Source organism: Cavia porcellus, unplaced genomic scaffold (assembly GCF_034190915.1).
Source record: "Cavia porcellus strain 051 isolate PalLab524CR breed Dunkin Hartley unplaced genomic scaffold, mCavPor4.1 scaffold_17, whole genome shotgun sequence".
NCBI classification, from domain to species: domain Eukaryota; kingdom Metazoa; phylum Chordata; class Mammalia; order Rodentia; family Caviidae; genus Cavia; species Cavia porcellus.
Genome location: NW_026947500.1, coordinates 55,313,971 through 55,329,200, shown reverse-complemented (window position 1 = coordinate 55,329,200; position 15,230 = coordinate 55,313,971). Strand labels below are relative to the sequence as shown.

Genomic DNA, 15,230 nt, shown 5'->3' with positions numbered 1-15,230 from the left:
TTTAAATGTTCTGCTAGCATAAGCAGGTCCATTATCTGTTTTGATTTTAGAAGGAATTTCCATAACTGTAAAAGTCTCCAATAAATGTACAATAACATTTTTAGTGGATTCTCCCTGTTGAGCAGTAGCCCATAGAAATGAAGAATAGGTATCAATAACTACATGTACATAAGAAAGCCGACCAAAAGAAGGTACATGTGTAATATCCATTTGCCATAACTCATTAGGTTGAGTTCCTCGAGGGTTGACACCTGCGGGAATAATTCTTAAATGTAATGGTCTACAAATAGGGCAGGCTTTTACAATCTGTTTAGCTTTTGTAAAAGGTATCTTATATTTAAGATGCAAATGTCCTGCATTTGCATGATTAAATTGATGTTCTTCAACAGGTGTAGTGAACATAACTAAGGAATCCACTGTATTGTTACCTGATACTAATGGTCCAGGTAACTGAGAATGAGAACGTAAATGAATAATAAAATAAGAATGATTTCTTTTTTGAACATGTATTTGTAAATTTTGAAATAAAGACAATAAGGCAGGCTTATTAGAATATAACACAGCTGAATAGATATTTGTCACTACTCCAACAGAATAGGCTGAATCGGCTATAATATTAATAGGTTGGTTAGGAAAATCTAAAAACACTTGCAATATAGCAAAAAGTTCATTTTGTTGCACAGAGTTAAAATTTGTTTGACGTACCCAATAAGATTTTTGAGTCCAATATGCAGCTTTATTTTTAGATCCATCTGTAAATATAGTCAAAGCTTCTGGAATTGGCTGTACAGCTAATAAGGTATTAACCACAAATTGTTGACGTCTAAAAAAATCCCATAATTTACTTTTAGGAAAATGATATGAAAAAGTTCCCATGAAATCTGCTAAAGCAATTTGTAAGGTTTCAGTAATTGACAACAAATATTCCCATTGTTCCTTAGTTAAAGGGATAACTATATTGTTTATATCTTCTCCTATCAAAGTTATAGAACGAGCTCTACCATTCATAATTAAAGCTGCAACCATATCGATATACGGTGTGACATTTTTAGATTGCTTAGTTTTAGTGAATACCCATTCTACTGGCATAGCACTCTGACCTAAAACTGCAGAGGGATATTGAAAAGTATTAATAATATATAAAGTTAGAGGCAATTTAGGATCAATCCTAATTAAAAATGCATCCTTAATTCGTTGTTCTACAAACTGTAATTCTTGCTCTGCTTTTGCTGTTAAAGAACGAGGGCTGGATGGATCTGAAGAGCCCTGTAGAGTAGCAAACAAATGCTGTAATGCATGGGTAGGAATACCTAGTGTGGGACGAAGCCAATTAATATCCCCTAATAATTTTTGAAAATCATTTAAAGTGGATAACTTATCTCTCCTAATAGACATTTTCTGTGGAATCACCTTTTGTTTAGTAAGAATATATCCCAAATAATGACTAACTTCTTCCTTTTGAATTTTATCCTGTGCTATTACAAGTCCAAACAGAGAAAAATATTGAGGTAAAGTTTTTAAAATATCTTCTAAAACATTTCTATCACTATATGAAAATAAAATATCATCCATATTAAATGCTTCCCATCTAGGGGGAACTGCTGCTCCATCTACTGGCTGCGGCCTGATTACAGGGAAAGCAAAGGCAGACTTTTCCTCGTCAGAATCCCCTAATTTTGGTAGATCAGCCAAAGCTAGTTTGGCTTTACTCCAATTAGGGTTAGATGGAGGAGGTGCAGAGGGAGCTACAGGCGGCTTCTGCTTAACGGAGAGTTGTTTCACCTCTTGTGTTAAATGCTGTATAGCCTGTAAAATTGGGCGATTGTCATAATTTGATATTGCTGCGGCAGCTAAAGCTGAGTCGGCTGTAGCGGATTTTACTTTCGGTTTGGACGCCTTTTCACTACTTAAAGCGATAGCGTCATTTTGAACTACATTCTGCTCCTCCTCTGTGAGGGGCAATTCCTGAATAACTGGCTTAATTTCTAGTTGAAGATTTTCTACAATATGTTCATCTTCCATAGCTTTTAATAAAGAGTACACAACCAACCAAATAGCCCAAAAACGTAAAGGAATCTTCTCCTCCTGTTGCATAGCCCTTTCTATACTAACCCTTGCCTTCCTCCATACTTCTACATCCAAAGTTCCTTCATCTGGAAACCAAGGATTATATTCTTTAATTGTATCAATACACATATCCAAGTCAGCTGACCTGAGCGATATGCCATATATAGATAATAAATGTTTAAGAATTTTTAAGAAAGGAGAGGAAGCAGATTGTCCCATATCCCCATAATAAAATTATACTTACCTTCCTAAGCAACCTTCGGAGTCCCTGAATTCGGGCGCCACTTGTCGTGAGTGTCTAGGGCACTCTGAACTCCGGGAAAGGTAAACACGCAAACACGCCTGATCGGGACACGGGGGGTACAGTGCTCGGAAAAGAAGACAGGAGAGACACGGCACCTTTACTGCCTGCACCGCGTTACACTGCACTGCACGCACAATCTTTATTTTAAGATTCATATATAGTAAACCAGATCAGTTCACAGAGCCCAGATAATTAAGTAGTGAAAAGGCATTCTTTGTGGCAAGCTACAACGTGACAGACTACAATGTTTATTCTAAACTATCTAAGTGAAGTAAATAACCACAACCAGTTTTCCTAACTTCTCTAGCCCAGGAAGAAATTCATTAGCTCAAGAATGTTGTTAATTTGTCTGCTGTTAGTGTCACAAAGGGTGGCCAGCCACTTCCTCAAGACTTCTGCAAAACAAAGCCAGCTCACAGTATGGATTCCAGAGGGTGAGAGATCTCACTAAGAACAGGCATTCCTATTCTACCTCGGTCTCGCATACCAGGGGGGCTATTGTAAATTGCAGGTTAGAGGGGGTTGGGCCTACAAAGTGACACCTCATCCCCCACATATAGGGAATATCATTTAACCCTTCTCATCCCAGGTGCAATGAGAAATAGCTAGACTGGAATATCCTGATATCCCTTCTACATCCAGCAGTTTGTAATTTCTCCCCAAAGCTACATTTAAATTTAGATCATGAGAAAGTTACTTTGAAGATACTAATTCTGGTAACTCATTTGTTTTTGGCATTTTTAAAAACAAGTATTTTTGTTTTTTATTAGCAAGTTTGTATTACATAATGATTGCAATTGTCAAGGACAATTTGTACATATACATAACACAGATTATTTTTAAAATTTCCTTACCCTCTCTTCATCCTTCTTTTGCTTCTAATTTGCAAAAGTTTTATTTCCACTTTTTTCAATTCTTTTTTCTTTAAATCTATATTCCCTGCCTCCCCTCTCACCTCCTTTCATTTCTTGTTCCACTTTCCATTTGATCAAGTTCTTCTAAGATCCTTTAAGGAAAATTATATTAGAAATTGTACAGAATGAATGATGATTGTGTTCCTTCAGTTTTTCAATTTTTATATGTATCCCTAAATTAATAATCCCTGCAAAAACTTTGCATGGCTCTTTAGGGTTAAATCCTTAGCAGATTCCTTCACATGGCATTTTTGTTTTATAACTGTTTCTGGGGATAAGAAAATTTGGTGTTTAGTTGTAGCCTCCATGAAATTTTTGTAAATATTAGTACCAGTTTTGTGTATGTAGTCCCAATTTTATTTCATTTTTATCATCACAAAATACTACACTACATGTTGATTATGCATTAATGTATATCTCCCACTGATTTAAGTCTTCATTATTTCTCTTAGAATTATTAGTATTTAGAATAGCAGTCTCAAATATATTTCCTTTGTGTATTTAATACATTATGCTTCTGTAACTTTGTATTGTCTAATTTGTTTCTCATTAGTTTTACATAATATTGTAAACATTATTATATTTACCTTTTGAAGCAATTCAAAAATCTGTTTGGTAATTCTAATTGTTACTGTAGATTCTTTTGAACTTTAAAAGTTATATTGTGTGAAAAGTGTGAGAAATTTAGTTTTGGTTTAATTACTTTGATCTGTGACAAGACAGATTTTTCACCATGCTACTATTGGAAATCTAACTTCATAGTATAGTATAGGAAGCATTTTTTATTTCTGTAAGAGATAGAAAAGATGTATAATTTTGAAAACATTGAAAGAATTGAATCTGAAGCTATCTAGATATTCCTGACATTACAGTACTAATTTATTTTTATGCCACAAATAATTTGTTCTTGCCTAAGTTTTGCTATTTTAATGAATACTACAATGTGTAGCTATTACCATTTTTTATTATATATGGTCAGTCATATTATCTACATTTGGCAACACTAACAATTTGCTCTAGAAAGAATGGTTATTGTCCTTTGGACTAGACTAACCAGGGACAGATGAATAGAAAATATGGAGCCTCTGTGTAAGAGTTGTATGTACTTTTGTGCTACTGCCATCTTAATTTGGACAGTCTTCTCCTCCCCTGCTTGCCTGCATTTAAAATCATGTCATAGGTCCCCTCTGCCAGCTTCCGTAGGGCTGGTTCAGCAGGAGCTGAGCATTATGCCTTCTATTGCTTTCTTTAACATATGCATTGAATCCTCTCCTATTTTTCATGTAAACTTAGAATACTATTTTGAGATTTTTGGTATATTCCTTTACTGCTGCAGTTATTCTCAAGAATAGACTTTGCTTTTTTTCCAGTGATATACAATGATTTTTCCTTATCTGTGGTTACATTTTCTGAGGATTCAGTTTGCTAATCACTATTGCAGTGTGAAAGAGTAAATAGAAAATTACAGAACAAAAATTTTACAAGGTTTTGAAGAATTTATCAGGATACATTTTTACAGTTGTTCCTCTTATTACTTGTTTTGTTTTTAATCCCTTTGCATGTCTACTTTAAAAATAAACTTTATCCTAGTTTCATATAAATATGGAAAAAACAGTATATACAGGAAATGATTCTATCTATGGCATCAGACATCCACTGATAATCTTAGTCTGTGTCTCCCACCTATATTGGGGACTAATAGAGAAGTACTTCATTGAAATAAACAGCAAATATTTAGTTCCAGATTATTATAGCGAAAGGTGCTTTAGTATTAATCGCTCTATCATTTATCCCATAATTTTTGTGACTTTCTAAAGTTGTTCTGGAAATTCTGTTTTTTGAGTGTCTCTGTGAGGTCTGATCAGAATTAAATGAATGCTGCTGTTGAATGCCATGGAACAGAAAGGAAGGCTGATAAAACATGTTGCATCTGCATCCATTTTATTTACTAGATCATGTTATCCTGTGACATCTGACTTTTCCTCCCAACGCCAAAAATGACTGAAAGATAAAATTGTGAATTGACTCAGAACTTCTATGCAATCACAAAAATGTAACTAAAGATGCTAACCAAAGAAAATTTCCAAAATGGCTTGAGAATGTTTCAAGGATTTTGGAATTAGGGTGTTTGAAGCAAAGGCAAGTATTTTGAGGATGATTAATGGCAATGCACCTTTTATTGTAATAAATTAATTCAAATGTAGGCTTTTACTCTCTTTTTATTCATGCTTTGTGTTATTGTGTCTCATGCAAAAATATGTATGAGTACATATCATTCTTATATCTTTATATAAATTATACATTTTTATGACCACTAATATAGAACACTGACATGTAAAAAATATTGTTAATATGAGTTTCTGAGAATCTACAAAGACAGTCATAGAATAATGACATTTTATTTGATGCTACATTTTTTATTATTTAAATTATTTTACAATAATAAGTACATATTAAATCTTTATTAGAATGTAAAGATAATGACTATCAGTATGATGGTTTCTACTCGGATTATAAATATATTAGATAAATTATTTTAATATAGAGACAGTATTTTAATCAGTTTTCTTGTTCTGTAAAAATGATCATATGCAGTATGTTCAAAATATCTTTACAAAATTTTAGTCAATGGAGATTTAAATATCTGTCCCACTTTCTTTTACCTAGCACTGCCTATTTATTCTTTTTAATGCCTATATCTAGTATTGTATATTACTTCAAGAGAAAGGTGAAGAGTGAACTGAAGTGTGAAAATTAATTAATCAAAACATGTCTGTTTTCTTCATGGACTTATAATTTCATTCTATTTCATGCATAAGAGCTATTTTAATGTGCTTTTTATTCCTGAGAGTCTATATCCATGTTCTTCTCTCTAACAAATATCTGTATATGTTACAATTTATATATTTATTTCATGGTATTCAGAAATCTAATTTTTAAAAATTAGAAGAATAATTTGTAATACAAAATTGATCAAAACAACATTTAAATAATATACAAAGCTCATATTTGTTGGAAGTACTATCTCATTTAATAAAATTAATATATTTCTCCCAACATATCTCTTTGAGGGATATTTTTTAAAACTGCAGTATATTTCACTGAGAAACATTTTCACCTAAAGACTTCAATTTAAGCAGATTTTCTACAGGAAAGCCACTAATTAAAAAAATTTCATTTAAATGCCAAAAGCACAAAGTCATGTATTATCTGAAATCATTTTAACAGTGTTTCACTTGATAGATTGTCTTCTTCGTGTTATTGAAAGCAGTGCACACAAAACAAGATTAATTTCTAGAAATAGGGAAAGTAATCTGTGAATAGGAAAGGTAGGGGAGAGGATTGTAATAGGGATGAAAATAGTCAAAATATGTCATAGATACATGGCAATATGCCAAAACAAATCTTGTTTTTTGGTAATAATAACTTGCTCCAGAATTAAATAAAATGTTTATATGATATACACAACTGCAGAATTAGTAAAGCAAAGACCTGGAGATTTCTGATGTTTTAATGTGAACAAATGGGCTTCCATGTAGAATTATCACCAGAAATAAGGGTTCAGAAGAGCAATCCATGAGAGAGGAGGACCTGTCATGGGCTCTGTTCCTGGGTTCTAGGGAGGTCTCTGTGTATAGAACTCCCTCCATTTGATTATAGATCCAAAACATTACAGAAGAGCTGATGTACTTTCACAAAAGTTAGGTCACAATATTTCTTTGTGGTCAGTTCAGACATAAAAAAGGGCAGGAGGTCAAACACTTCTCTTGGTTTCATGGCTTCATTTGGGTGACAGAAGGTTTACTTTGTATGGCCTACTTTTACGAAGATGAATTATAGTTTAAAAGACTAGCTTTGGGGGATCAAGTGATAAATTGTTAGTGGATAGTTGAAGAATTATTACTTCATAGGCCCCCTCCAACACCTTAATTTCAAAGTCCTTTGCCTGTCAAAGACAACTACTTTATGATAGACAATATTTTGCTCTCTGATAATTTTCTCATCTGGATCTTTAACAGCAGTTTCACAAAAGTTAAGATTTCAGCACTGGAAGTGGACAGGAGAATTGAGTAGCAAAAGAGCAGTGAACCTTGGGAAATTTTCAGCTATTACTTCTCTAAATATCCTCCTGACATCCTTCATGTTGTCTCCCTCTCTTTCATTAATCCCTATCATTCTTATGTTATTCTTCTTTGCATCGTCTTGCAGTTGTTGAATTGTTGTTTCCTGGTTCCTTGTTATTTTCAAAAGATCTTTCCTTTCCTGTTCACTAGCTGCAATCCTGTCTTCAAGGTCTGAAATTCTATCTTCACTTTCATTAAGGCGGTTTTTACAACTTTCAGTGGAGTTTTTTATTTCCTGTATATCTCTGTGCATCTGCATTATGTATTCTGTTTGTTTCTTATATTGCTCGTCTAGGGATTCTATCTTTTTGTTTAGTTCCTCCAATTTTTTATCTGTGTTTTCTTTAGATATATTTAGAATCTCTTTCATTTCTTTTATCATTTCTTCTTTTATCTGGGAGATTATTTCGAGTTTGAATTTCTTTAAAGCTTCCTGGAGTTGCTTGTCAATTTCAGTGGCTATTGTGTCTGATATATGAGGTGGATGGGATATATTTTCTTCTATATACATCACTCCTAGGGTTTCTTGAGATGGGCTGGAGGTTTGAGGTTGTACTTTGGTCTTTCGTTTTGTCATTTTCCTATATTTCTGTGTTTCAAGTGTTATTTGAAAGCTTCCTCAGGATCTGTTGAAAATTCCCTTCTATGTTTGGAGCTACTGAGACTCTGGCGCCGGGGCACAGCTTGAGACCATACTCGTTAGTGAAATAAATCAATCTCGCATGTGTGAATACCGAATAGTTTCCCTAATGTAAATAATGATTCAAATATATAAAAAATATGTGGTAATCATGATCCCCCATTAGGTGGCCTTGAAGCCTTATAAAGTTTTCACTCATTAATTAGAAAGGCCTTATTCTGGGCTTCTTGATATGAAAATATTTGAAGCTAGAGTATATGAAGTTTTATCCAAATATTTCAAGGAAAAAGACACTATGGTAACTACTATTAAGTCAGGTTATAAGGTGGTGAAGTACTAGGTTGTTGAAACAGTCATGCTGTGACCTCTATTGTTATATTGTTATGTCCTGTTTTATCTCAATCTCCCCCTTATTGTTTCAAAAAAATTATTTAGTCATTTCTTATGTTTGTCTTAATTAAAGAAAAAATTCAAAAAAATTAGGATATATAAATAGTAACTCTTTTCGATTTCCTATTAACTTGTTTTGAAGTCCTGTAGTACTCCCACGATCTTGTTTTGACTGATTAGACTCTGTTCCATTCTATATGATAGTATCAAGTTTGAAGACATAGGCAACTACTTTGAAGACAATAAGATTCACTAAGATACCCATTCTGGTTTGACTATTGTCTTCTTTGGAAGTCCTGTAATGTTTACAATGCCTAATTTTTATTGGTCTTGTTCTCTACTGTTTTGTCCAACTTTATAATATCTAATAAGATAGACAATTCTTTTTAAGGAAACAAGGGACAACGTTGATAACCATTGTTGATAAACTTGTACTCTGTTCTACACCATGTGCTATGTCTATCCTTGGTATTGACTGACAGCTTTGTTTTGCCATATTTGACTGTATTCTCCCCCCCCCAAAGAAAGTAATAAGCACTAAGGAGTAATAAAATCCAAGATGTGTAAATTTTGTTGTAAAAAAGAGAGGGAAAAAAAAAAGAAAAAGAGCTCTAACGGATATAACAGCAAGTGTGTTTGGGGGTGTTAAATAGCTGACTTTATCAATGTTTTTGGAACATTGAACACAGCTGTTTGCAGTCTCCCTGTTTGAATGTCCACCTTGTGTTCTTTGATACTGTGATTTGAGGAACTATTTTCAAGAAGATAGTGTGTAATCTACTAGCAGGTAATTTCTTACTGTTATGTTGTTTTGTTTTGTTTTGTTTTGTTTTGTTTTGTTTTGTTTTGTTTTGTAGTTCTGTATTGCGTGTACCCTTACGCCGCTTTGGTTTGTTTTGTGTTTTTCTCTTTTTCCTCTTAAATAAAAAAATAAAATTAAATTAAAAAATAAAAAAAAAAAAGAGCAGTGAACCATCCGCACGGGGTCAGACGCATGCATTAGAATGAGAATAAACGCACAGGAAAGAACTAAACAAAGCTGATGGAAGAATAGAATTCCACACAGATAAGTCCGGCTTCTTTATTCATGCACTTCTCATCAGCAATGTTCTAAGTGGATCCTATCTAAATTGTAAACAAATACTCATCACCAAACATGATAAAATATCTATAAAGTAGATAGAGAGGATAGGATGTCCTGTTTTTTTTCTCTCTCATTGGTAAGACAAAAGGCTTGGCACTGAAATTTAAGGAAGGGAAGGTTTACTCATTATAATTTTTGAGGTTTCAATTCATACTTAGCTGGCTCCACTAGGAAAGGTGGAATGGTGGGGCCATGGTAAGAAGCAAGTGCCAACAGCGAGCGAGCGAGAGAAAAAGAGAGAGAAAGAGAGAGACAGAGAGACAGAGAGAAACAGACACAGAGAGACAGAGACAGAGAGGGCCAGAGAGAGAGAGAGAGAGAGAGAGAGAGAGAGAAAGAGAGAGAGAGAGAGAGAGACGCTTTCTTCTAGGCCTTACACAGTATGCAGGCTCCACCCTTGGGTGGGTGTAGCATTCACACTACCAATACAAGCACTGGAAAATGAACCAATCATAAATGCTAGATTCAGCCAGGCCCATGATTGCATAAGGCTTGTCAGGACCACAGGAACACAAACCATAATGTAGAGGTTCGAAAACATTGCAAATCATAGGACATTATTAAAGAAAAAGGTAACTGAGCTATGTGGAATGAAATTTTATTAAACAATGCCATTATTTTATATTTCTATACTAACTTGGAAAATAAGCACTGATGGGCTACTGATTTTTACCAACATTTGGTTTGCATGCTGCTGCTAAATAAAGGGAGAATCTAGCATTTTTTCCCCTGCAGATTAACTGAACATCAATTTTAGGTATGTTTGTGAAGAACTTTAACTAGATTGGTATAACTGAGACAATACTACCTTTTGTGTGCTCACCTTCTAGTTTCCCAGATAATGTTTATTTGGTTCACTACTAAAAAGGACACCCTGATATTCCAGAAGATAATGTGGAATAAACCTCTTCCTTAACAATTATGGGTTCCTAGTGTGCACAGCAGCAATCTGAAGATGGATTTTGGATTGTCAGAAACTTTTGAAGTATAAAAGGAAATAAGAATTTTAAGTATTGTTAAGGAAGGTAGTTCCTTTATTCTAGAAACATTCTCTTCAAATATCATGACTTGAAAAATGTAGCAACTAAGCTAGATCTCAGATCTTAGAAAAGTCACACATAGTAGTGAGTCATAGATTAGTCTCCAGGCTATAATATTGTTAGTTTTAATTATCCTGAGATACAATATCAGTAATCATTATTGTGCTGCATCTGTCTGTTTTCAGTTAGCTGGATTCAGAGTCTCAGAGGAGATTAATTTCTGTCATTAGGTAGTAGAAAAGTAAAACTTTAATAACAGAAGAAAAATATAGAGTTTTGAACCAAACAATTCAAAGACACAAATATATTCCCAGTGTTACCTTAGTAAGTTAGGAAAGGGGGATGATTACAGTCACATTCTGAAAAAGAGGAAATGAAAACTGAAGGATTAAATCCACATTGGGTGCTAGCGAATCATAAGAAATATGAGGATATTTCAAGCAGTGCAATTTTATGACTATCAGCACTATTTAGGATTAAAATCATTTCTATCATTTACTTAAAATCAATTTATACAAAGCCTTAATTAAGCAATATATTTGAATATATGTACATATATTATATATAATATATGTACATATATTATATTGAATATATGTACATATATAACATCAATGAGTCTACACATGTGTTTGAAAATGTACATATACCCTGATAAGACATTTCTCACAGGCCGTCCTAGAGGTATAATTAATAATTTAGTTGGGGATATTTTAAGACTATAGGCACTATGAAATACAATCAATATTTTATTCCAGTTTTCATTATATAGAGACTTAAAGCCAGCATTATTTTGAGTTAAAAGTCTAAAAATTCACTTTAGTTACAAACCAATTTCTTTCGGTGAATTTTCTCATCACCTGTTTGACATCTGTGTTTCTCAGACTATAGATGATGGGATTCAGCACGGGAATGACAATAGAGGGACACCACCATGTCATGCTCCAAGCCATGGCTGGGATTTGGTCTCACGTACATGAAGAGGATCGTCCCGTGATAAATGGACACTCCGGTTAGGTGGGAGCCACAGGTGGAGAACACTTTTCCCCTCACCGTGGCAGAATGCATCCTCAGAATGGCCAGCAGGATGAAGCCACAATCAGGAGAGTGACCACCTCAAAGGCACCCACCAAGTAAAGAGTAGAAGCTGGTTTGTGTGAGTGTCAGAACAGGAGATAGCGAGGAGAGGAGGGATGTCACAGAAAACGTGCCTAATTTCATTGGATCCACAGAAGGACAGCCTAAATGTGGCCACAGTGTGTACTGTGGCATGTAAAATGCCACCAATGTAGGAAGCAATAATCAGAGGAACATACACTCTGGGCGACATAGTCGCAGAATACAGGAGTGGTTTGTAGATGGCTATGTAGCAGTCATAAGCCATTGTTGCCAAGAGAAAGCATTCTGTGGTCCCAAAGGTAACAAAGAGAAGCATCTGTGTTGCACATCCAAGAAAGGAAATGGTTTCCTCCTTTCTCAGAAAGCTGAGCAGCATTTTGGGGGTGACAACAGTGGAGTAGCAGGCATCCAAGAATGATAACACGCTGAGAAAATAGTACATGGGTTTGTGGAGCCGGATATCACCGATGACCAATACTACCAGACCCAAATTTCCTATTAGAGTGAAAAGATAGATTGCCAGAAATAGGAAAAATAGGAAGCCTTGCAGGTCACCATCATCTGTGAAACCAGTCAGGATAAACACAGTGACTTCGGTCATATTCGTCAAATGAATCGCAAGCGAATCCATGTCTTTTGGTGTCCTTGGCATTTCAGTTATGATTTGAAAGTCTCACCAGCAATTGCTGCTGAAATAGAGCCCACCATTAGTATTTCAGAAAGGCAAAGAGAAATCCTTGTCACTGCAAAGAGCAGACAGAGATGAAGAAGTCTGGTCCAAGTGGTTCACTACCTTGTGAAGGTGAATTGAAAAACTGTTGTTGACTCAATGCATACAATTATGAGAATCTTACCATTTGATTTTCTAGCTTTCCCCTATTTTCTGTGCCATGTTGTCTGCTGCTGTCATATTTCCTTGTCTTAAGTTTCTCAGTGATTGAATCATCACCCTAGGTTTCATACAAAGTCTGTAGAATGAAGTTTCTATTGTTCTCGGTTCGCCATGTAGAATAACCACACTTACAAGGTAACCCAAATAAGAGAAGCAATGTGGGAACTGGTGAATAAACTCCCTTAGTTAACTGGAAAATGAGAGGAGTTGGACTCACATTTCAGTCTGTCAGCTGGGGTGCTCTGCCTGACTGAAGCATTCAGAACAACTGGATCACTCGGTCAGTGCTTCCTGGGCAGTAAGACAGAACCTAGGAGGCTTCTTAAGGGAAATGCACCTTGTTAGCAACAAAAGACAAAAATAGAGAAAACAACTTGTCATCATTTAATTCTTTTTTATTGTTTATTTTTTGAATTAAGGTCTAATCATTGTCTTCTTTTGGTTTCAGCATTTTCTTTTTCAAAAAATCATTATTGTTTCTGAATTATAATTAAAACTAAAGACAGATTATCACTCATGTGCTGATCATACATGCCAAGCTCTGGGTTATATTTTGGGATACATTTTTGCAATATCTTGTTCATCTCCACAAATGTTACATTAATGCAGAGAGCTTTGATAAGAGACATTAAGATGTCTCAGAAAGTTTAATATAAGGATAAGACATATGAAGCCTGTATTCCAAGTGTTACAAAACTATCACATAGTTAATTATAAAATCAAATTGTCATAATATCATTTAAAAATGAGTGTGCTCTTAATAGGAAGCTAAAGTATTTCTTCATATAGTTATGAATAGGTTTATATCACACTTAAAATTCATTAAAATTCAATGTTACTGATCTTATACTCTGCAAATCACAAAATGCTGTAAAACAGTGGGATTTAAAATGATACCTTTCTCTATGGGCAGGGGAGAAAGGCAATTCAATTAACATTTTTACATAATGTCCTCTTGTCCTTTCTTGGTTGCATATTTTTGTAGTACATAATGATTAGATTGACAGTGGGAAAGTGGCACACAGGAATTTTAGATGACAATAATTTTCTAGGAAACAATGATGACTCTGCTATTTACTATGGAGCAGGCAAGTGACTGATGGATACAAAGTATACCTTGTTCCAAATGGGTCTCAGCAGAGCAATTATCTAGGTTACCATTGGAAACTGGAGGGATTATCTACAGTAGGGTTTGTTGGTGTGTATTGCAAACTGGTGGTCAATTTAACACCAGGTAAATCGACTTGGCATGCTTCTGGGTACAGATAGCCCACCTGAGGAATGTTGCCAGTATAAAGGGAGACCTGGAGAGGAAGAACATGGCATTGTATGTTCTCCTATGTGTTGCTGTTTGGAGCCATTGGTTTTCATGGAGGAGCTTGTCATGATGGGTTCCTTGATATGATTTCAGCCATTATCATCAGAGAAGCTCAGGATCTTGTCACTGAAAATGGCTGTGGTTCACTTTGGGGGAACTCTGGTCCTTAAATTTTGCATTATTTCTTGGCTCTGAAAGATTTTTGCTGTTTAATCTCCAGGACTAACTTGTTATGTTGGCTTCCTGACATGCACTCTACTGTTCTCATCATCACAGGAGCTTGGGATCTCATTGTTACTGAGGATGGCTGTGGTGGTTTTCTGGGGAGCTATGGTCCTTATTTTGAGTGTTGCTTCTTGGCTCCACTGTAGAACCCTCAACCAACTGGTACACATCCTTCATCCCACTGGCATATACTTTCTAGCTTCTACTGTTAATCTTTGGGCCGTTCCTTTGCAAAATAATAAAACAGACTGGCATGAGTCCTTCTTGCGGACTCTGGATCCCCAGCTAGACTCATGGAAGGCATTGTCATGGGCTCTAGGTCTTCTGCTAGACTCATGCAAAACATTGTTGTAGGATCTAGGCCCTAGGCTGAATTTTCTAGAACTATGGTGTTATGGGAAGATTTCCTGTACTTTCTTTTATTAAACTCTGGGTGACTATCATAAAATACTGCTATAAATTCTATGTCTTGTATGTAATTGTTTTCCTTATAACGCCTGACTACAACATTGATTTTCAATACTGTATCGACAATGCCTACAAAAACAGACATTTTGGGTGACTCATCATTTAGGAAATAACATCTCATGTCATTTAGCTTCTCTGATTTTACACTGACAAATTATAGATAAAAATACAAATCACGTTTTTTTTTTTAAAACAAAAACATGAATGATCAGGAAAACCAAAGAAAATTCAGTCCCTCAATTCTCAAAGTCTTAAAACACAAATTATTAGCCATGTTACAGCTAATGATCTCAAAAGAAGAGAATGCAATATAGAAGCTGTCAAGTTATTATAATTCTACAAAGGACAAACCTTGTGTGTGCTTTACCTTATGGAATCTGCACAGCAGTGCTAAAGTAACTTGTTTAGAATCCTTGTATTGATGTAAAAGCTGCAGCCTGGGGACACACAGAAAATGACAGTCACACAGTTGGTAGCAGAACTGTGATCTACGCCCCAGTTTCTGTCCATACTTGTGCTATCTTCACTTCCACAGCTGTACTGTGCTGGAATTAGAAATCATCACTGACAACACAGAATCACACT

General features: G+C 35.0%; 1 protein-coding gene across 1 annotated transcript; it reads right to left on the bottom strand.

Moving 5' to 3' along the window:
* Positions 1–2,317: 2,317 nt before the first annotated feature.
* On the bottom strand, positions 2,318–12,373 carry LOC100718092 (olfactory receptor 5T3-like; the record flags this gene model as incomplete). The annotated part of the gene is given in 5 exon segments (XM_023563425.1): positions 2,318–2,335; positions 11,484–11,547; positions 11,549–11,717; positions 11,720–11,758; positions 11,761–12,373. Coding segments are annotated over 5 exon segments (903 nt in total), but the record flags the coding sequence as incomplete, so codon positions are not given.
* Positions 12,374–15,230: the final 2,857 nt, after the last annotated feature.